We start from the raw sequence: 22886 nt of genomic DNA, 5'->3' as shown, positions 1-22886 counted from the left end.
ACACACAGAACTCTACAAATGGGAGAAGGGATCCCACTCAAAGGCGTTTAAAAAAATCCGTTATTTTGGTCGACTGCTTGGTGTAAAACTTCTTTGACTTCCCCTTGTTGGCTTTAACACCCTGCACTTGCTTGAGCCAGGCGGAAGGCCCTGTAGTCAGCTTCAAGCTGTTCTGCGAACTCTTGGTGTTTCCTGAGTCTGTTGGGATGGAGTGCACATCCTCGAGGTCCTTGCATTCCTGGAAATTCTGCCTTTCAGGGAGGTCGCTAAAAATTTTGTCCACGGATTTGTTCCTAAAGAGGTCAATTTCGATTGAGTGAAACTTCCTCTTCCGGGGGGTGACATTGATGTGCTCAGGGGTGTTGTTCATTTTTTTGTCGATAAAGTTTAAGAAGTCTTGGCTGTTGTTTCTGGAATTTCCGCATATCTGACTGCTGCTTAACTGGTCGTCATTCAGCCGCTCACTCATCAAGCGCTCGCCCCTAAATTGCCCTCCTCTCATCTGTCTTCCACTCAACAGATTGCTACACAGATGGCTAACATTCTGCTCACTCATGCCAATAGCGCTGGTAGCGCTGGTAGCGCTGGTAGCGCTGGTCTTGGATTTACTGTACGGAGGAGCCCGGCCTGGTCTTCTGACGTCCAATTTTTCCCCCGAGTCCAAGGTTTTGACTCTGCGAATAACTTTACTTTTAATTTTAATTGTTTTCATGTCGTTTTCCTCCCCTTCATTCATGAGTCGCCCGTCGAAATTGTCTTCGTCCGCAATGTCATGCTGAAGTTTGTAAGTGTATAGCTTCTCCTTCAAGTTTTGTATTTCATCATCTTTCTGTGTTATGTCTTCTTTAAGCTGTTTCACAATTAACTCGCTTTTCTTCTGAGTACTGAGACAATTTTTTAGATAATTTAAAATAACATTTTGCTGTTCCTCTAAGGTTAACACGTTCAAGCCAAAAAGTAAATTAATTTTGTTTAAGTCTTCTTTGTTCAAGTCGTTTAAATATTTTTCGATAATTTTGTATTTTTTCAATTCCTTGTCATATTCCTGTATTTTCGTAGAGAGCAATACTTTGTCTTTCAAATATTCATCCTTCAATTGCTTCAGTTTTATTTTTTCATTTTTCTCCTGATCAATTTTTATCTTATTTTGGTTGACTGTGTCACTTAAAATCTTATTTTTATTTGTTAAGGTTAAAATTTCAAGCGAATATTTTTCATTTTCATTTTGCGTCTTGATCAGTTCCGCTTCGAATTTTACTAAATCTTCGTAGAGCTCATTTTTATTTTTGTTCATGTAACTTTCGTCCATGATGGGCATTTTATTATCCTCGTTAATTTCATAGTGTATAAATAGCAGATCCTTTTTGCAGCACGTACTTTTACACAGGGGGCAAGATTTTTGGACACCTATCCATTGCTTTATACAACTATAGTGGAATACATTTCCGCAGTTTTTTTCTACACACAGATTGTTTTTTAAGCTGAGCCTACATATGCAGCATTCAGGGATAATGTGCATTTTGTTCCTTCTAAGGGGGCAACAGATCTGGAGGCATCAAGTTGGTGAGCAATACTCTTTCGCGCAGGGATACATGCATACGAGCTGATCTGTATGTCTCTGCTTTACTGTTGCTATGCGTATTTAAGGGTGCACATCCTTTTATCCGCTACAATTATGCCAAGTTGCAAACCTGTAACGCTTTCATAGCGACGATCCTTCCATGGGTCTGTCCTTGGCGGACCGATTTGTTCACCCCCCACACACTTGTTTGTTTGTTACACAGGGTTTTTTTTTTTTTTTTTTTTTTCAGTTTCACTCTATGTCGGATTACTTCCTTTCCGTTCCCTCTTCATATACTGCGGCGGTTGTCTGAACGAGTAGCTGCTTACTCCCTCCTTGGGCTCGTCTCTGTGGTGGCTGGATCGGCCTCTTCCTGTCTCATGGGATATTTCCGAGATGGCGCTTGCGCTCGAGGTGGCACCCTTGAGCTCTCCGCAATTTCGACTGCACTTGCCTCTACTCCCGCGTGCGCGTACGTTTCTGACCGCTGCTTCCTCTTACAAAGATTTCCTGCACTATTTCATGCATTTTTCAAACAATTGTTGGGCCCACTCACAAATGAATTCTTCGCACGTTTAAGAATGCGGAAATGAGAGGACCGTGAAGAGAACGTGGTCCCACCGTTTTTGAAAATTTCTCCTTACGTACTTTTGCAAAATAGATCGAGCGGGAAAATATAAAAATAAAGTTTTTTTTTTTTTTTTTTGAAAAAAAAAAAGCAGCTAGCCATTTTTCGTGTAAAAAAAAAAAAAAAAAAAAAAAAAAAAAAGAATGTGCTAGCCCTCCCCCTGACTTATCTTTCCACTAAAAGATGTGTTATTCCCTCGTGCGTATCTAATTGTAACATTGGGAATTCCTCATACACACATAGTGTGTGAGTGACCTGTATGATGGATGATCTCCAATTGATCAAAACTGTATACATATTTTTAAACTTTTTTTTTTTTTTCTTTTGCACGAGAAAATGTGTCACATGGGAGAATGCACATCAGACCTACTGTTGAACCGTGGAGAATCGGCGCCGGGGATGAAGTCCTGCTCTTCCCGTTGCTCGCCCTTTGACGGATGTAACAACTCCCCCCTTCATATGTGTACAAATGAAAAGGAAATCGTTCACCCTGCATTTTTATTTATTTTGCACGTAGCATCCAAATGGCTATAAAAATTGACATTCCGCCGCTCCATATCATGCTGACTTTCCAAAGTAATGTCCGTTACAGTGGGCTTGAACTACTTACAGTTATTAATTAATAATCAGTATAGTTGTTATGGTGGAGCCCCCCCCCCAAAAAAAGGGAGTTTTGAAAAATGCCGCCCTTTATATACACATCAAAAAAAGAGAAAGCGCTGCAGTATATTGTCGCTCGCGCGCCCCCCCCTTGTATATCAATGTGGGAGACTCGGAATAACCTTTAAATTGGTTAAGGAGGGTTAAAAAAAAAAAAAAAATTGCCATAGGATGCTTTAAAATAAGTGGGTACACACACGGACACATTTCATCAAAGAGAAATTAAAAATAAAAGGAAAAATAAATTTACAAGTGTCAAAATGGTGTTAAAAAATCGAATAATCAGCGGAGCTGCGTCTGTGGAGAGGAGCTCCTCAAGAAAGTTGGCAACGTATTCATGCGATTGGGGAGAGAACTGCTCGGCCATATAGCAATGAGTAGTGCAGATGTGCACCATTGCATCGCTCTGTTAGGTACCCACCACGCAGATGACTAGCTTCGTAAACCCAACGGGACTTGCATGCAACAGCGCATGGTATGCGCCCCCCCTCTCCCCTCACTGCATCACCTCCGTGTTGTGCTTCACCCACTGAATCAAGTTGTGGTTTAAATTATATGACTCAATGTTCTCAAGGAAGATGTCGTAGCAAGGAAACTTGGTCGGCTCATGTAGACCAAACAGGTCGTTACTAAAATTTTTAATATTCAAATGACTTAGTGAGTAGGAAGACAGAGTAATAATGTCCAGATCTACCAAGCGAAAGAAGGATCGTCTGTACGCATCCAGAGAAAAACCAACAATCTGCTCCTGCGGATAGGCTTGCTTAAATTTGTTAATTTCCAGCAAGATAACATACAACGTTTTAGGAAGTAACTCCTTCTTGTACAATCTTGTGAATGCACATAGAATCATATATTCAATAGTGCACAAATCTCGCAGCACTTTTTTAATATAGTGTCTCCTAATGAATTTGGACTGTACGTTGTTTAAAATGTATTGACTTTCCACTTTGGTTTTTAATTTAATATTTTCCTTTAACTTCCTTGGACTCATGTCCATATTCATGTCTAGATGGAATTGTCCATCTCGACCTCCTCCAGGTTTTCCCTCCCCTGCAAAATCTTGATGGAAGTTTCTTTTAACAGGTGTGCAGTCTAACTTTCCTGGTCGCTGTTCTCGAAGGTATTCCAGGTTAGCTTTTTTCTCCTTGGAGAAAATTCCCAATTTTTCGCTTCTTAATTTGCCATGGTTATCCATGCTGCTACCCCTGCCTTTCATTGGAGAGGCTTCTCGTAGTTGTTCTCCCTCCAAGAAGTGGTTATACAGGGAGTCTTCCCCCTCTGCATGCAGATTCACTTCACAATTTATCGAATTGGAAGTTTCCTTCTTGAAGTATTCTTCTCCCTGCTCAGATGCTGAAGAAGTATTTTCTGAGTGGTCATCCAGGAGGGCGTTCTTCTGCAAGGGATTTTTGCGGTGGTCATTAAACTCACCTTCTTGACGGTTTCCATCTCCGCCCCGTTCTCCACTAAGAATATGTCTGTACTCACATATGGACAAAATGGCATCCACACAAGTATGGTAGATATGTCTGATATCAAGTCCATAGTTAATATCGTACGACCATTGTTTTAGGAGAAGCTCATCAGCTATTTCCTTCTGCATAGTGGAATTATAGATCTGCAAGAACTTCTGAATCTTTATCAAGTCTACATAGGTAAAATAAACAGAGTAGTATTTCTTAATGAGATGGAAGTCGTCCAAATTGACATACAATATTTTGTAAACCAATTTAGAAATTTCATCAATGTTCAAAATGGGAGATATGTGAAGCATCTCAAATGTGAATCTGGATTTTATTCTTTTTTCCAGAGTTTGGGTTATGTCCAAAACATTGGTAAGGCAAATAATGTTAATGCAAATATTTTTTCTGTGTAATAAATCGAAGAGAGTGTACAGAAGATTTTGCTTCGTTTGTAAACAAAATTTTTCTACATTTTCAATGATGAGAAGAGTTTGTTTTTTTTCATTATTTATTTGGATGAGTAATTTTTCCAACTTGATAATGTAATCGTTTAGTAACAAATTACCTTCTATCTTGGAATCCGTTTCGTCTACATAATTTTGAAGCTGGGTCAGAATGGACCTAATACATTGCACATCATCTCTGTAGAGATATGCACTGATTCTGATGGTGTAAATGCACCTCTGTTCCTTTTCTTCCTCCTTTATTTCTTCTACAATTTTTTTATATTTTTCATTAAACTCGGCGTTGTCATTATCACTCTGTTTCTCCACTTGGGGCAAATTATTATGCTCCTTCAGGAGTTCCTCAAACTGTATTTTATTCCGTATGTTTGTATTTTTTCTCAAGGGGGATAAGTCGTTGTTTTCGAATATGTTCTTTATGTTCATGTTAATTTGTTGTGCATTCATTTTGGCTTCACTTTCGTCCCAGGTGTGTGGAGTCCCCTCCATCCCTCCATCATCGGATGGGATATTCTCATAGTACTGGTTCGTGCAACCGCCTGTGGAGGAACTTTGGTTGCCACCTTTCATGCTACTTTTCATGCCACCCTTTCTGTGCCCCTTCTTTGGGGTAAAGTTAAAAAGTGGCTCATCGCAGTTAATCTTAATCTTCTTCCTCGTCTGCTCCGGTGACGACTCGTTACTGGAGACCTCCTCCTTCTGGTACCTTTTCACGGTATACGGGGTCTTCTTGTACAATTTCTTGTTAACATTTTCATCGGCTGAAAGGAATCCCACACTCCGTTTGTCCTTTTTCCGATTCATATTCTTTTCTATTTGTAAATATTTGTTAAAGTACTCGATGGCCAAACTTACGCAGGTCGTTTTTCCACAACCCAGCATTCCAGTCACGAGAAAAATTTTGTTCTCCCTGATTTTGTACGACTTGATCAGTTTCCTCAGGAGCTCCTTGATGGAGTAGTTGAGGTCCTTGTGCTCCTCCTGATTAGCCTGTCTCTTTGATTCTTCGCTTCTGCTTTGTTGTTTATTTCCATTCGGGTTATTGCTTTCGCTTTGTTTGGCACCGCCACCCTGCTTGCCGTTACCTTTCGGGGTGCCGCACCCTTCCTTGGAGAGCAAATTCTCCAACATGATATTCGAGATGGACTCCTCCTCATATTTCTCAAAGTAGTTGCTGTAGAGCCCCCCGTGCAGGGCTAAGTTGGCCTTTATCCTTACGATGTGCTTTATGTACGTCAAAATGTACACACTGTAGAAGCTCTCACCCTTGTCCTTCTTTCCCTCCTCCCCTTTGCCATTTCCATAAATGCTATTATTTCGATATGCCCTAATCTTCACGTTCGCAATATTTTCCAGGGTGAGATCCCCCTGCCCGTCTTTCATCGTCGGTGAAAAAAAAACGGCGCTCGGCTAGGTGTTCGCTTGGCGGGGGGAAAAGAAAAAAAAAAAAAAAAGAACAAACGAACTCTTAAATTTGCAAAGATGTAATAATTGTTACAATCACATTATCTCTTTTTATCCTCCAAAGGAATACAAAGAAAAAAAAAAAAAAAAAAAAAAAAGAAATGAAAATCAAAAATTGGCAAGTTCGCAAAAATGTGCCCTCGGTATGTCCTCCCATTATGAATACAAAGTGTAGTCATACGCACACGTATTTTTTTTTTTTTTTTTTTTTTTTTTTTGTATTCCTCGAGTATGTGCCTACGTCACACAGGGAAAACTTAATTGACATAAGAGATGCAGAAGGCCACAGGGATGTAGACGCGAAGTTTGAATAAACGCGCGAGGGTTCGAAGATAATTTCCACCAAGTACCTTTTTTTAAGCACCTCCCTTTTAGTGGGTGTAAAATTGGAAAATGGTTCACTCTCACTTTTCCTCACTTTGCATGCCAAATAATGCCGCGTTTGGAAAGAGCCAATAAAACCAGTGAACTAATTGCGTGACAAAATGGGCGACACAATCGAGTGAACTCAACCTGCCAATAAAACGATCGACTTAGCTGCCCTCCCCGGAAAACACCCCCAACGGACCGTCTACCCTCCTAGTATCCTTCTCACACATTTGAACCCTAAACACACGAGGTGCGGTACGAACGCAGATAACCTACCATGTCAACATATCTACCTACCTCTGGGCCATTTAATGCGCAATTATATATATGCGTTGTCCCTCTTTGACGCTTCAAACAGGGGGGGTGTGACTGGATGGAGAGGTTAGATCATAAAAAAATTGTTTGCAAAAAAAAAAAAAAAATACATCTCAAGAAAAGAATGAACAAAAGAGACATTTGAGAGCGGACCTGTATTTTCTCGCGATATTGTTATTCCTACATAATTACTCCCAAAATGGATTATCGCCATCCATATTGAGTAATTACACAATGGGTCACTAGAGCGAAGACAGACGTGACACCGTTTTTTTGTTTACACGATTATTTTCACTCCATTCGGGAATTCTCCTTTTCTTTTTTTTCATCGAATAATGATCAACTTCGGTAACTTCATCCCCCTCCACGAGTGTAACATGTAGGAAAAAAAAAAAGATAAATAATGGTGTCCTTTTTGTTCTTTTTTTTTTTTTTTTTTGCAAACAATGTGTGGATCCAAATGAGGAAGGAAGAACAGGGTTGCTTTTGAGAAAATCAAAATTTTTTGTAAGTGGAACAATTTGAAAGAAGAAAAATATAAGCAATTGTAAATATATTCATTTTTATACACGCACATAGGTATGTATATTTTTGTTCGCAAGCGTTGCTCTCAAAGAAATACTCCTTTTTTGAAATACGTGGAATCGAAAGTGCAACCATAGAAAAGCGGCGAACATAGTTGTATGACCTTAGCTACCATCAAACAAAAGCATAACTGAGCCCCACTTTTTGGAGTAGCTGCTCTTGTAGAACTGTCACCACCTATGTTATGTTCCGGGGGGAATGGTCTTCAATTCTTATTTCCTCTCTACCCCTGTTAAATCAAAGCGGATTCGTTCAATTTCTTAGAGAGAGGGGGTACGGAAGTCTAACTTATGCCGAACTGACAAGGAGATGACCTAACCAAAGGAAGCAGATGCTGTGGAGACAAATTTCCCCATTTGTAAATAAGTTGGTATGTCACTGTTTCCTTCAATGTTTAGCGAGCAGTCTTCACAACACATTAGTGGCAAAGTGTTCACATGATGAAAATAAAGTGATTACGTGGTGTGTGAGGGCAAGAACATATGAGTGATCTACTGCGCTTATGGCATCCAAAGAGAGGTTCAAATAGCAGTAGAAGGGGGCATTAAAAAAAAAGAGAGAGAAAAAAAAAAAAAAGAACTTTATTTCATTTGGCCCTTCATTCTGTAGGACGTACAAAAGTCGCAATATGCCGACATAACACGTCCACCTACTCTCATAGGTGCAATCGTTTATCTGTTCGAACGTGGATACATCCCCAGGCAAATGTATGCGCATATGCAATGTACCTTTGAAGGGACATACGCCTTACACATACTTATGCCTAGGAGTACCCCCATTTTATTCCATCTCCCGATATTACTCCAAATAATCAGCGTATTCTACAAAAAGGTGAATTCCCTCTAGGGGCAAAGAAAAGGAATAATAGGCCTAATAAAAATGCGCTTATGAAAAAAGCCCCTTTGGAAAATCCCCCCCCCCTTGAATTTATATTCTGAGTATTAACATCGAAACGTTTTTTGTTTTTTTTTTTCTTGGAGATCTATGTTCCTTTAACTTCCTCATACTTAACCCAGCGTTGCGCCGATACATGTACATGAGTGATAATCCAGCTTCCATATATGTGATCCCAACGCACTCCCGCCCATGGCGTGTACATGCAAACATCGGCGTAAAACTTATAACCACCGTGTTACGCGAAGGAGAAAAAAAAAAAAAAAAAAAAAAAAAAAAAATTGAACCAAGTTTTCGCCATAGAAAAATAAGGATACCTGTTAATTATCAGTCCCCCTTTTTGCTGATAATCTTCACGGATCTTTATATAAACTGAAGGCGACGTGAATCTGCCGTGGTGAGAGTAACGAGAAGGGGAAAGGGAAAGAATCCCGAGTTTCACATTTGTTAACCTCAAGAAGCCCCGACCCCGTTCGACACGTGTACGCGTGCGGTGCTTGTTCTCACACCGGCCTTAGTAATACCCTCAGTAGCGTAGCAATTGCAGTCGTCAAGCAGTGGTATATATACCTACATGGCCAAGAAACCCTCCCCCCCCTCCCTCTCACATCTGCCCCCCCGAGCTTGTAGTAACTAATAAAGAAAAAAAACACAGGAGTTGCGGTTCTCCCCCCCTATTGGGTTGAGCGGCATCGTGAACTGGGCATCCCAATTTCAGGGGCACCAATCACAGTAGCGCTAACGGCAAAACGAAGTCTACTTTAGCGACCACGCCAGCATTTCACAGTCACACAGTGCTCCTCTACAAAAATGAGCGACAAAACCAAGGACGGGAAGAAAGCCCACACGGAAGACGAGAAGGACAAGGAGTTTGAAGAGAAAATAAAACAACTAACCGTGGACGAGCGAGTGAAGAACGCCCTGAACCTTAAGCTCGAGGGGAACGATGAATTTAAAAAAAAAAAATACGAAGAAGCCATAAGCAAGTACAATGAAGGGTTGAAATACATACACAAGTTAGAAAAGAAGAATGAGAAAATGATCGAACTGGAGATAGCCTTTTATCAAAACATGAGCATATGCTATTCCAACGTAGAGAATTACAACCAAGCGTATGAGTACGTAAAAAAAGTGCTACAGCTGGATAAGGACAACGCCAAAGGATTGTTCAGACTAGGACAAATTGAATTCAATCGGTGCAACTTTGACGTCGCAAAGGAGAAGATACAAGATTTTATTAAGGCACACCCAGAGAATATGGAAGCCAAGAAGCTCCTTAAAAATATACTCATCAAACAAAACGAACACAACAAAAAGCAGAAGGAGGCCTTCTCCAAAATCTTTCAAAAAGCCTCTGGACTGTACGATGACAGAGAGAAGGAAATACAGAGAAAGAAGAAGGAAAAATATGAGAATTACCTAAAATCGTGTGCTGAGAAGAACGAAAAAATTGTAGACTTCGAGGAGTGGGAAGTTATGGAGAGGGAGAAGGAGATTGAGGAGCAGAAGAAAAAGCAGGAGGAGCAAAAGGAGAAAGAGAAGAAAGAGAAGGAGCAAAAGCAGTCGGAGAAGCAGAGCAAAGCGGAGAAGAAAAAGTCCAAGCATAACGATAATGTGAAAAAAAAAAAAAGTGGCTCACTCACATCCAATACGACAAATAGCTCGTCCTGCTTAGACATAGACGAGGAAGACCAAAAAATAATCGACGAAACGAAGAAAATGGGTTATTGCTATTTTAGGAAAGACATAAAAGAAGATGATAAAAAATTCTTCGAAAAAAATATGCCTCAAAAAATAGAAAACGTTATTACTGATGATCATAATTTGTATAAAACTGAAAATAAAGCCATCTCCTCTTGGAACGCCGCCGGCACTACATATGAAGAGAAGGACATGAGCAAATGGGCAAAGCAAAAGTTAGAACAATGTCTCAAGAATATCCACTTTAAAAATACAGAAAAATCAGATTTCCTCAATTTAAATAACCAGAACGAGTATAACTTGTTGAATGCAGATTACCCCGAAGTTTTACCAATTCAATATTTATACAAAATAGAATTAAAAGATATAAAAGATCTGAATGTGGATGCACAGATCGTTGTCATAAGGGGCACAAAGAGACACATCTTCGAGCTCTCATGCAATTTATACATAACGCTAAATATCAATATAACTGAATTTCACATACATAAAATTATCGTCCAGATAGGTGAACTGTCTAGCGAGTTAGAGGCTGGAAAAACATGGAGAGACTATATAACTGTGAAGAAGAACGATAAATTAAAAGTTCCAGATAAACTGTTCAACAATATATATGAGTTCATAATTGAGAAGGTGGAGAACCAGGTAAAGTACTTCACAGAGGAGTACAGTAAGATGTGATCTCCAGGGGGCTGGGAAGACTAGAACTCCTCCCCCCTCCCCTGCCCCTATTCAAATGTGTTACGCAAACCATCGTGTAGGTTACAACTTCGAAGCTAATTGCACCAGTGCTAATATACACACAGGTGTCCGTAACCCCCTCACGTAATCATAGCGTAGCTCAATTTATATTTCCCTCCCCCCCGCTTTTTACCCATTTTTTTTTTTTTTATAAGAATATATTTGATATATATAACTTTTTTTCCTTCGTCTCCCGGAACATTGTCCCGAGGCCTTACTCAAAAAAAAAAAAAAAAAATACTTCTCTTAATTGTACAAAAAGAAGAGAAAAAAAAAAAAAAAAATTTCATCACCTAAACACCGTGTGATATATCAAGTCGTAAAAAATTCCCCCCTGCGTCTATGGACATTTTCGCTAAAAGGCCCCTCGATCTATGCCTACCACATTGGTACTTCCCAAAAGGGGAAATTAAGAAAAAGGCGTAACACTAACGACGTGGAAAGAAAAACAAACGAAGCGCAGTTACGCGTAGACGGCTATCCCACCTAATTTGACATGTCTTATGAGCCTCATTCCCTGGGGGTGCATTTTAAATTTGCCCAGAAATGATTTAAGAGTAATGTGGGAATTCAGAAAAGAAAAAAAAAAAAAAAAAAGAAAGAAAAAGAAAAGAGGAAGAAACCGTGCAAAAGAAGAAACAAACAGGGCCTTCAATCAACGACTGAACCCCATTTTATTTGCAGCCAAGTATATCGCTCCTCCTGGTTGATTATTTCCATTGGCCATAAAGCATTAAATCGACCAATATCTCACATCACATGCATACGCACAAAAGGATACACTCCTAAAGCAGAAGAGTGTTCATCAGGCTACATATATAGTCGAACAACTTGTTGTAGTCTTGTCCCTTCACCTTGTTCTCATCTAAAAAATTGTTTCTCTTAGCGAACGCATAAACTCCGGAGATGAGATTTTTAAACTTCTCACCGTAATCCTTATCGTACATTGCTTTCTTAAACGTCTCTTTTAGCGCATTTTTCTTTGCCTCTTCCACCATTCCATTTGATAGCATCGTATCTAGAAGCTTCAAGCAGATGTCGTATTCAGTCTGACTTAGGATGAGTTGATCGTACTGCTTTCTAAAATTGTTGTAGGCACTGTGATGCTCTCCTTCGTCCATCATATTTTTTTTATTTTCTCCTGCAAGCAAGTTGTCGTACAGTAAGTCGAAGTGATGGATTTTCCCTGCAGGCTTGACATTCTGGTTCGGGCTTACTGGCTCGGTTGATGCGGTTGACCCGGTTGACCCGGTTGACCCGGTTGACCCGGTTGATGCGGTTGACCCGGTTGATGCGGTTGACCCGGTTGATGCGGCTGACCCGGTTGACACGGATGGTTCCGCTGGGTTTGTGGGCTGTGGAGAATTGTTCAAAACAACTGAGTCGCCCCCAGCGGGTTCATTGCTTGGCCCTGAAGAAACTTCACTTGTGGATTCGGATGAATCTGGTTCACTTACACTAAGAGTTGCACCTGCATTAACTGAAGGGACCGTTTTCCCTTCTTTACTTTCCTCTTCATTTGTTCCTTCTACACCATGGCCACTTCTAGGCACCATTACTGGGTCCTCATTTCCGGTGACATTCTGCCAGGCGAACTCCTTATCGCTAAGTTCCAATTCATCCTTGTCCCCGTGTGAGCTCTTCCCCCTCTGGGCCGCCATCTTGGCATCTTGAGCTTTTTTCAAATTTTTAAATTCCTCCAACTTTTTTTTTAACATCAAAATTTGATCTTCGGTAATTTTCTTTGGTAATTTCTCATCATTAATTTGTACCTTCAAAGTTTGCAATTTCCCTTTCAGATTTTTTAACTCATGGTCGCTGATGTTATCTGCATCGCCCTTGTGTGGGGTTTCTTTCCCTTTTTTATTTTCTTCTCCCAGTATTGGACCTGTGCAGACGAGGAGGAGACAGGAGACCAAAACGAATCCGCTCTTCATTGCGCTCGACGAATTGTTTTTGTCACGGAAGGACGACAAAGTAGCTTTGAAAGGGTAGCACCGAAAATCAGGGTAGCTGAACAGATACGAGCTGAGTATCTTCTTCAAGTGGCCAATTCTGGATGAGGCAAGGTACCAACGAGGGAGAGCCAGCTGTGCATACGTGTATCCCAATTTTGTCGCAAGTTGCAACAAGCTCCTTATGTGATTTTCAGTGTGAATAGGCAAAAAAAAAAAAAAAAAAAAGTTTAACGGACGAAAAATCTATCGGCAGAATGATCAATCGACAGAATAATCTATCAGTACTTTTTATATTCATAACCTCTCTCGACTTCACACCTCCGTAATGGCAAAAAAAAAAAAAAAAAAAAAAAAAAAAAAAAAGTTCCACACCGAAGTTAGCCAAACATATGCTAATTATGGTGGCTGCAAAAACCGAAGTAAAGGCTTCGCAAAAATTGCCGAGACCAGTCGATAAAACATTCAGATTCTTACCATTGCATATGCACACATTGTCAATTCGAACTTTCGAGTAAAAAACATAAAGAATAATCCCTTCGCTTGCGTTTGTTTAATCGCCTTTTGCAACCATGTGCACATCTCTCCTGAGTTAGCTTCCTTCCCGCGTACTGCAAATTTATCATGCGCCAGAGATGGAAAATGGACTGAGCAGTTTGGACGTTTTTCTCTTTTTTTTTTTTTTTTTAACAAAAGGGGGTAAAAGTCAGAGTGTGCCAATATAAATACATTCTTCACGGTCATATTTGTCATGACAGATTCGAGAATGTGGACAAATTAATCATGTAAGCCATATTAATAAGAAGCAATTATAGTGCACCAAAGAGGCGGAAAAAATAAATAAAAAACAAACAAACAAATAAATAAATAAAACAGAAAAATACAAAAAAAAGAAAAAGAAAAATCTTCCTCTCCAAAAGGGTAAAAACGATAAAACTCTTGGGACTATGGTATGCCGCTTTGCGTGAATCCTCACAAGTCCATTAGCTTAACGTTAGAGCGAAAATTCCACTCCCCCTCATCAAAACAGTACATTATAAAAAATAAAAAATCGCAACTCAGTACATACCATTAAAATGTCGGCTTATCTTTTGGCCACCTTGGAAGGGGGTTCTCCTCCCGTCGAACAGCTTCGGAGTATACCGAAGGGGCCTTATCTGAGGAATGTCCTACTCGGCCATGAATTCACCTAAATGGTGCTTAACAGGTTCTCGACATTTTTTAAAACACATTTGTACAGGTTTGCATTAGCTATTCTCTCTTCTTTCAAGAAGTTTTGTGCCATCTGGCGAAACCTTAAAAATCCTCGAACATAATTTTTAAATTGTTTCTGAAACTATCGTCAAACACTTTTTTAAACATATTAACTAGGAAATAGCCGTTGGACTGCTCTCCTTCCTTTTTGAAGCAGAGATAAAAAAGTATTTTTTACAATTCTTTTACTCTACGGGGGATGATGCTAAACTGATATTTCTTCCTCATTGCACTATATTATATGTGACACGTGGACATGTCAATTTCGTCTTTTTTTTTTTTATTCTCCTCCAACGTATCGTCGTATAGTTCGCGCAAATATTTCACTTTGTTTTTTCTCGCATTATGGGTCTCCTTCAGGAGAAGGACCACTGCCGATTGCTCTTCTTGGGTGCAGCACGCAGTGCTACTTCAAAACATGTATGTTGTGACATCTTCAAGTGATAACCCAATTCCTTGCTTATACATTATAGATCTCCTTCTTTTCCCAAGGTACGCCATTTCGTGTGTACATCTCTACATGTACTCTTTTTCTACACTACATCTTCCTATAGTCCGTCCTTAGGAGGAGGGCCTTGCGCGTTGTTTCCATCATCTTCCATTCTGGAATTTCCCACAGTAGGAAGTGATCCTTTTTGACTGTTCGCCTAATCTGCCACTTCACTGTCCCCCCCCACTCACTGTCCTACCGACCACTTGAGAATTTATAACATCTCCTGAGGCATCTTCACAACCCTTGCTTCCCTCAGATTCAATTTCCCTCTGTTCGAAGAACTCCTCTTGGCAATCCATAAAAATTTCTTCGTCCGCTTCTAACATATCTGCATATTTTCCAACTTCCTCGATGAAATTCTTCTCCAAAATTGCGCTGCAGTTTCCACCAATGTTTTCCCAACCACCGTCCTTGAGCGTGTTTATGTATTCTTTCATCGACTCAATTTCTTTGGCGAATACTTCACTGTTGTCCCACGCGCTGAGCTTGTAGAGGTTTTCTAGCCGTCTGTGCACCAAGCTTAAAGCATCATCCTCCATTTTGTTGCGCTTTTTTTTAAAGATAATCGATCCAGGCAACACATATTGGAGGGACAGCAACATCAAAATGGAACCCAGTAGGATGATATTTTTCCTCATTTTGCATTGTTAACTTGTTAGATGTGAAGTAGAAATAATGCAAAGAACAAGCGATAACTATAGCGACTTTGTTAGTTAATGTGTGTGCTATTAATTAGAGAAAAAAAAAAAAAAAAAAAAAAAAAAAAAAAATATATCCATTCTTTTATATTCATTTGAATACACATATGAGTAAGCCCCTATATATCACCTCGCAAAGCGAGAAAGATGGGAATTATTTAGATATCGCCAAATAATCGATAATAATTTTCTGAGCGTAACTAACTTACCTACAGAATGAAATATTTGGCGAGAGATCGAGAACGGCACCATCCTCCTACGCCTTCGAACTGCTAATTCTATTGAACCTCCAGTGGAAGAATAGATGTGAAATTTGATCCCTTCCTCTGTTATTCAAAATGCACGTTCTATGGGTAATGTGCATGGAGCGTTCGGTAATTTATTATTTTAGTCGCTTCCGGAACGGGGGGATAACAAAATGGTGCTATATCCCAAGGACTTTTTTTTAAAGTATATTAGGGAGAGCTGTTAAGTTTTGCGGTATATTTTGCCCATTCGCGCAGATAATAGGGAAAAAAAAAAAAAAAAAAAAAAATATTTATATATATACATAAACATGTACCTATGTATATACGTATGAGCGCAAAACTGCTAATGTAGAAATATAAATTAAAAAACATAACGATGAGAACGCCTTTTTCTCAAAGCAGGAAAAAAAAAAAAAAAAAAAATGGCAAAGTCTAAAATTGCCCTCCTGAAGCTCCCATTTTGAGAAGTAGCTAGTCAGAGAGAATATGCCAAACGGAAGCTAATGTTACATGCAGTAAAAAAATGCAGCAGGAGGAAGTGTTCTCCCCCCCCTTAAGATGTTCGCTTAATTTTATTTTTAATGTTAGGATAAAGAGGAAGGCGGAGCTTCTGCCGTTTCTTCTTTACACCCTTTAAGCCACATCAAATAGTGTTCTTCATAAGGTGTTCATCAAGTTAATGGCGTTCTTTAGCAGATTGGTGTGGCTTGTGTTATTCATCTGTTCCTGACTTATGTAGTTGTGTCTCTTGGCAAATCCATAGAACCCCTGTACAATGTTGTCAAACTCCTTCTGAAATTTCTCGTCATCTAGCACTTTTTTAAAAACTTCAACCAGCGAAGTACCAGCTGAAGATTCGTTTTCATTTCCAAATCCGAGTTCAAATAGTTTCTTCACAATTTGATATTCCGCAGGGTTCAAGCTGAGCTTGTACTTCGTCTTGTAGGATGAATTCTGCATCTTTTTCTTAATATCCGGAGTGGTTATAATCTCATCATAAAGTTCGTCCAAGTAGTTAATTTTGGCATCGTTCGAGTTGGTGCTGTGTTCTCCTGTTGTTGTGTTCTGCACTCCTACTGTTGGTAATTGGACATCCGTTGGATTAGCTTGAACACCTGCAGGTGCGTCGTTTTGTCCTCCATTTATCACTTCCCCACTTTGTTGCTGTTGTACTGGAAGTTGCACGTCTGGATTTTGTGCGCTTGATGTTACACTGCTAACTGATGATTCTGATTCCGTAGGAAGTAAGGTTTGCTTTCCTTGTTCAACTGAATTTCCGGCTGGAGCAACAGATACTTGCACTCCATTCCCCTGAGTGTTTTTATCTGATTGGCTATCTTCGGATGCTTGGGCATTTTGCGCCGTTTGTGCAGAGGCGTTACTTGCACTTGACGGCTGTGCAGGTTCATCTGCTGCGAGAATCGGCGCATCGTTTTCTTCCAGACCTGTTGGTGTGTCTACGTCCTGTTTTTCCTTCGCATCCTCTTCGGAATCTTTCTCACCATTATCATTATCGTCAACCTCCTCTTCATTCGCCATGAATTTAATCCATTGTCCAATGAAATCAGCCTCATTATCTATATGGATATCCTCCTGAGGGCTATTTTCGCTTCCTTCGTTTGCCTCCGTGGGATCCTCCAAAGTGTTACCATGTTGGTGCTCCTCTACTTCTATATTTTCTTCCTCCTGTTCTCCCAATTCATCAACTTCATGGGAATTTTCTGACACGCTCTCTTGCATAATTTCATTTAAATTATGCAGTTTGTTCTTCAACGAGTTCAGCAAATTATGTTCATCATTATAAATGTTGGTTACCTCATCCGGGATGTCTGCGCCCCATGTTGGATGTTGCGCCAATACGACAAGGCAAATAAAGGAGGAGGAAAATAAATTAACCATTTTCTTCATTTTCTTGAAGGAGAAGTACGCGTGTGTAAGATGTATTGTTTTTTTTTTAACTAAATCGTTGTAAGGTTATGAGAAAAAGATAAAAAAATAAAAAGTTGCAACAAAGGAGAAGGAACAAAGTAGATGATCCACACAATATATGTATAGCAGCTGGAAAGAGAAAAATGTCCAAATTTTTTTTTTTTTTCATCATCCACGTGTGCACGTGTATATGCAAATTAGTTATACATTTTTCCGACCGTCTATCATTTCACACCGAAAAGAAGAAGCATTACCTCGCCCCGACAAATTTATGCGCAAATAAAATAAATTGCAACAGAACACAGCTACCGACACCAATTTATTTTAAAAAAAAAAAAAAAAAAAAAAAACGTTTGTGGCGTGCCTCCGCATGCGCAACTGGAACGTTGTAAAAATTAATTCCTCCGGAATTTTCCCCTCTGTTTAATACAATTATGTCTATTTTGAGAAAAAAAAAAAAATTTTCGTCCGCAAATTGGTACTACACAATTTTATATGCACATAAATTTTTAAAATGGTAAAAAAAATTTAACAGCATGAAGAAGGAATTCCCACAATCTACATTATCTGTCCGACCGGTGTGCAAAAAAACACAGGGAGGTGTCTACGCCAGGGACAGATGTCGCAGAGGTGAAAAATCGATGGTCAGAAAATGTGCACTCGCAAAATGTATGGAAAAAGGTGAAAAATGTCACAGTAAAAAATAAAGTTAAAAATGAAGTCAACTTTAATGTGTCGTTCCTTTCATCACGACACACCTCAATCGACTGCGCAAAAAAAATTTTACAACTGTTCACAACAAATTAGAACCGACAATCTCTTCAAGCACACGATTGCATATCCGTTTTGCCAGATCAAAAAAAAAAAAAAAAAAAAAAAAAAAAAAAAAAAAAATTTAAATTAACAGCAATTGGGAGTTCTTCAAAAAGGCGGACAAATATTAAAAAGAAAGTTAGCCATAACGGCAAACCGAAACTGCCGATGATTACTTCATTTCAATCGTGTTTAGCAAATTTATGATATTTTTTAGCAAATCATGGTATAGTTTCTCATTTGTCGTCTTCTCGCCCCTCAAGTAGTTGTGGCGTTTCGCAAATCCGTAAAGACCATGCTGAAAGTTGTCAAACTCTTCTTGCAAACTCATGTTATTCAAAACTTTTTTGAAAAATTCAAGGGGGCAAACGGCATTGGTACTCTCCCCCTTCTTGAAGAAGGCGTCAAATAATTTTTTCATCATCTGGTACTCCTGCTCATTCATCGTAAGCTCGTACTTCTTTCGAAAATCATTATATTTGCTGTGGAATTCGGGGATGTGAATGCCGTTCTTTCCGTCTTCCCCTTTAAGTACTTCGTCGTAGAGCTTGTCCAGGTACTTCACTTCCGGGACGGGTGCATGTGAAGCTTGTCCCGCAGGAGCGGCTGGACCTTCTGGTGCCGCTTGGGAGGAAGATTGCGCTGCATCTGAGGTTACCTCTCCATTATTCTGTAGGGGGGGTACAACTTCATCGTTTTTTTGTGATCCATCTCCGGAGGAACTCTGACTTGATTCACTTGAAGCTCCTGTGTTACCTGAGCCTGATGATTCTCCTGTACTAACACTGGAACTAACTGTGGATTGAGTACTCTGGGATACCGAATTTTCTGCGGATTGAGCATTCTGGGTACCCGTAGTTCCTGGGGGTGATTCGGTACCTGAATCACCTGTGCCAGTCGTTCCCACACCAGATGCTTCCACATTCGGTTCATCATTTCCAGCCACTTTCTTTTGATACTTACTTGACTGGCCCTTAATTTTGCCCTTGCTCTGTCCAGTGAAGTCCACATCGTAGTTATCCAGGTCGTCTTCATCCACTCCAAAAATGGTCTTCTTGGTGGATTCGTTAGCAGCCTCGTTTTCTAGAGCATGGCCTAAAGTTACTCCTTCGTTTACCCCACCATGTTGTTGGAGTTGCTCAATCTGTTTCTTCAAAGCCTCAATTTCCTTGACGAATACTTCACTGTTGTCCGTCGCACTCAGTTTATACAAACTCTCCAACTTCTTCATCAACATGTGCATTGCATCCTGCTCCAGATTATTTTTCTTCTTCTGGATGCATACTTTTTCAGACGACACGATGCTGTGCGAAAGCAGCACAAAGAGGGAACCAAAAATTGCAATTGATTTCTTCATTTTTTTTTTTTTTTTTTTGCAAAAATGACGATTGTTTAAGTTACTATACTGATGCACACTGCGTTATTTGAGTAATATTTATTGGGGGAAAGCGCATATGATGAGAGAAAAAAGTGTGTGACTGAAAGTGTAAACTTCTTTTTTTATCTTCGTCCTAAGTCGAAGTGAGCGAATATCTGCACATATACTTGGACACTTGTGTGTGTGTATTTTTATTTGTATTATATTTTTTTATATTATTATTATTATTATTTTTTTTTTCTCCTTTAAATTAAATTTTTTCTCCAATTAACAAAGGGAACTCCTTAATGGGAAAATTGCATGTTCAGACTATTTGGCTGGAAGCAAGAGAACCCCCCCAAACAATTGGTCATTTTCACACCTGGTGAATTGATCACTTTGTGAATTATCACCTTGCAAGTGAGAACCGAAAGAACACACCGAGGGGTTTCAAATTGTAATACGTTTAGGGTCGATACACGAACTTTGTATCATTTGCATGCATGTATTTTATCTGCCATTGCAAACGAAGAGCACATGAGTTATCTTTTCTCGTCGGAGAATTTATCACCGATTACACATAGCCCATTGAAGTGTACATTTACAGCACACTTTTTTTTTTTTTTTTTAAATTGACAAAATGAATTTTTAAAGTTTGGTTCGTATAGCCTTTTTCCTCCGTGTGTATGCACTCCAAAAGGAATGGGACAATACGGAGCCATCCTAGGTGGAGCCAGCAGAAGAATAAGGTTGGACAAATCGATGAGAGAAAAACAAAAATTATGAAAGGAAAACCAACTCTTCTCATTTTACCATCACACAAGCTTTGGCAGTGCATTATCTGTTAACACGCAATTCCATTTGTTCTATCTGAGCGACTCTAGTACATCAATTCACAGGTTAACAGATCAAATAAAAAGAAATGCTCAAACGTAAAATGTGTTACATGAAAAGAAGAAAAAAAAAAAAAAAAAAACATACTGATGGATACGCTAAATAATGTAAACACAAAAATTATTCTTGTGAAGAAGTAAAATAAAATAATCATATGGACTGTCCCAAACGTGCATACTTCACTTTTACGAAAAAATTAGCAGCACAATTGATGTTCAGAAAAAAAAAAAAAAAAAAAAAAAAAAAGGGCGCATGATGCCAGATTGCCTTTCCTTTCTGTTGCAACATACAACTATCATGACGCATTATTCCTTTCGTTGATTTTTTCATCTTCCTTTTTCAAAAGTAAAGACAAAAAGAAAATATTAAAAACTGCTCCAGGTTCACCCCCTTGTGGAAAAGATACAAGGGGCAAAAGTAAATTTCAACAAAGTGGGGAAATTTGTTTTCCAAAATGTGTTCCATCAGGTTTGCACGGAAAAAAAAAAAAAAAAAAAAAAAGTACCAAAAATATCGACAAACACTACGTGTTTGAGTTGGGAGTATATTATGTCCAGAATGAAAAGTTCTATGGAATATAACAAAAAGCTAAAATAAGTAAGCAGAGCAAATCTGCTACATTGTGTCGGTTCCCACGGCTGAGTTGTGGGCCCATATGTATTCGCGGAGTGGCAATTGTGCAAACGCTAAATGGCTCAAAGGAGAAATGACACAAAATGGAAAGACAAATCGGAAAAAATTAAAGAGGTGAGAAGAAGACCGCACAATTAATACTTCGGCATGTCACTCACTGAGCCTTGCAAAAGGCTGTTGAAAAAAAACAGGCCTAAAGTACCTACTATTAGGCAATCACGTAAAGCCTGCTCTTATATCATGTTGAGGTAATTGATTATGTTCTGAAACAGCATGAGGTACTTCTTGATATCTTCCGTTTGGGAACCTCTTATATTATGCTTCTTCTGAGTATAGGTATAAATGCCGTTCATGAAATCCTTAAATTCTTGCTTAAACTTTTTATCCGTAAAGGATTTCTTAATTGCTTGGTACACAGAATCTGTGTCTTCACTAATAGCATCGTTGTACATAGAAAATGCATCGATGAGCTTGCCTATAATTTCATATTCGTCTTTACTTAACGATATGAACCTATCGTATTCCTTTTTGAACTCATTATATTTGTCATCATAATTGGTTCCTTCTTCACCGCCCTTTTTACTTAAGCTACTTAGGATATCTTCATACAAATCATCTGCATAATTTAGGCTGGATTCGTCGTACTCCTCTCCTTGCACTGGAAGGGTGGACTCTGCCCCTCCATCGTTTTGTTCACCTTCCGCAACGCCGCCTTCCTCACCACTTTGCGCGTCCTCCTCCTCTGGTGCTTTTTCCTCACTTATTCCTTCCTTGTTCGTGGGATCCTCTTCCGACACCTGGCCTGTTAATTTTCCATTCTCAGGAGCATTACTATCCTCTTTTAAATCGTTATTAAAATCGTTCAAGATGTTTTTAAAATAACTAATTATGTTTTGTCCAATGAAAGGTTCCTCATTGCCTGTCCTATTCTGTTTATCGATTTGTTCAGCCTTCTCATTTCTCAGATTGTAATTCGTCTCAGCGATTTTGCTTTTGTCGTACGATGCTACGACATGTAGTCCCAGGAAAAAAATAGGCAGAAGGTAGATTTTTCCGTTCATGGTGAGCGTTAATGGGTTAATTAGGCTATGCTATGCTGTGTTGCGTTACCTATTGCGTTACCTATTGCGTTACCTATTGCGTTACCTATTGCGTTACCTGCTACGTTACCTGTTACGTTACCTGTTACGTTACGTGATTCGCTACGTGTTTCGTTACGGGTACTGCTGGCAGGCTAACATGGGCGCACTCCGCAAGGGGACAATTCAAGTGGGCACGGGTTAAGAACTGTACTTTTTAAAGTTGCAGCAGGAAAAAGGCAAACGAACACAAAATGCGAATGGAGAAAAAAGAAAAAATTTTCTGTTGACAAGATCAGACCACACACACGGAAATGAAATTCACAAAACGGAAAAATAGCTACAGGAAAATGTGCCACTCACATTTGCTCCAAAGAAAGCACTCCAAATTTTTTTCAACAAAAAAAAAGATTGGAGAAAAATTCACCGACAAAAAATCAAATCATTTAGGATAAGAGTGAAATTTGCGCGGACCAAAAATAGTGGCTAACTTTGGAAAAGAAAAATTAACGGAGTGTTATTTTTTGGAAAATAAAACCAATTTGTACCTTTGCTGTGCCTACCCGTCCCCTCTTGCAATTCTCCTTCGTTTTCCGTTCCTCATTTTTGATGCCGATTTTTTTTCACCCTGGCATTTCGCCGTTTGAGTGTCCATTACAGATTATCAATTTTTGCAGTTTCTCCC

General features: G+C 39.3%; 8 protein-coding genes across 8 annotated transcripts; 1 reads left to right on the top strand and 7 right to left on the bottom strand.

Moving 5' to 3' along the window:
* Positions 1-37: 37 nt before the first annotated feature.
* Positions 38-1519, bottom strand: PKNH_1266600 (RING zinc finger protein, putative; the record flags this gene model as incomplete). The annotated part of the gene is made up of 1 exon (XM_002259963.1): positions 38-1519. One exon carries the CDS (start codon positions 1517-1519, stop codon positions 38-40), a length of 1482 nt encoding a protein of 493 aa, XP_002259999.1.
* Positions 1520-3345: 1826 nt separating this feature from the next.
* Positions 3346-6162, bottom strand: PKNH_1266500 (conserved protein, unknown function; the record flags this gene model as incomplete). Its single annotated transcript, XM_002259962.1, has 1 exon — positions 3346-6162. The coding sequence occupies one exon, from the start codon at positions 6160-6162 to the stop codon at positions 3346-3348; it is 2817 nt and encodes a 938-aa protein (XP_002259998.1).
* A 3054-nt stretch (positions 6163-9216) lies between these two features.
* PKNH_1266400 (chaperone binding protein, putative) lies at positions 9217-10788 on the top strand (the record flags this gene model as incomplete). Its single annotated transcript, XM_002259961.1, has 1 exon — positions 9217-10788. The coding sequence occupies one exon, from the start codon at positions 9217-9219 to the stop codon at positions 10786-10788; it is 1572 nt and encodes a 523-aa protein (XP_002259997.1).
* Positions 10789-11633: 845 nt separating this feature from the next.
* Positions 11634-12785, bottom strand: PKNH_1266300 (MSP7-like protein; the record flags this gene model as incomplete). The annotated part of the gene is made up of 1 exon (XM_002259960.1): positions 11634-12785. One exon carries the CDS (start codon positions 12783-12785, stop codon positions 11634-11636), a length of 1152 nt encoding a protein of 383 aa, XP_002259996.1.
* Positions 12786-14717: 1932 nt separating this feature from the next.
* On the bottom strand, positions 14718-15188 carry PKNH_1266200 (conserved Plasmodium protein, unknown function; the record flags this gene model as incomplete). The annotated part of the gene is made up of 1 exon (XM_002259959.1): positions 14718-15188. The coding sequence occupies one exon, from the start codon at positions 15186-15188 to the stop codon at positions 14718-14720; it is 471 nt and encodes a 156-aa protein (XP_002259995.1).
* Positions 15189-16153: 965 nt separating this feature from the next.
* Positions 16154-17404, bottom strand: PKNH_1266100 (MSP7-like protein; the record flags this gene model as incomplete). Its single annotated transcript, XM_002259958.1, has 1 exon — positions 16154-17404. The coding sequence occupies one exon, from the start codon at positions 17402-17404 to the stop codon at positions 16154-16156; it is 1251 nt and encodes a 416-aa protein (XP_002259994.1).
* A 1006-nt stretch (positions 17405-18410) lies between these two features.
* Positions 18411-19595, bottom strand: PKNH_1266000 (MSP7-like protein; the record flags this gene model as incomplete). The annotated part of the gene is made up of 1 exon (XM_002259957.1): positions 18411-19595. The coding sequence occupies one exon, from the start codon at positions 19593-19595 to the stop codon at positions 18411-18413; it is 1185 nt and encodes a 394-aa protein (XP_002259993.1).
* Positions 19596-21355: 1760 nt separating this feature from the next.
* Positions 21356-22183, bottom strand: PKNH_1265900 (MSP7-like protein; the record flags this gene model as incomplete). Its single annotated transcript, XM_002259956.1, has 1 exon — positions 21356-22183. One exon carries the CDS (start codon positions 22181-22183, stop codon positions 21356-21358), a length of 828 nt encoding a protein of 275 aa, XP_002259992.1.
* Between the last annotated feature and the right edge of the window lie 703 nt (positions 22184-22886).

This window comes from Plasmodium knowlesi (assembly GCF_000006355.2).
Source record: "Plasmodium knowlesi strain H genome assembly, chromosome: 12".
NCBI lineage: Eukaryota > Apicomplexa > Aconoidasida > Haemosporida > Plasmodiidae > Plasmodium > Plasmodium knowlesi.
Note: the sequence above shows the minus strand (reverse complement) of the source record. Positions and strands in the feature narration are given on the sequence as shown.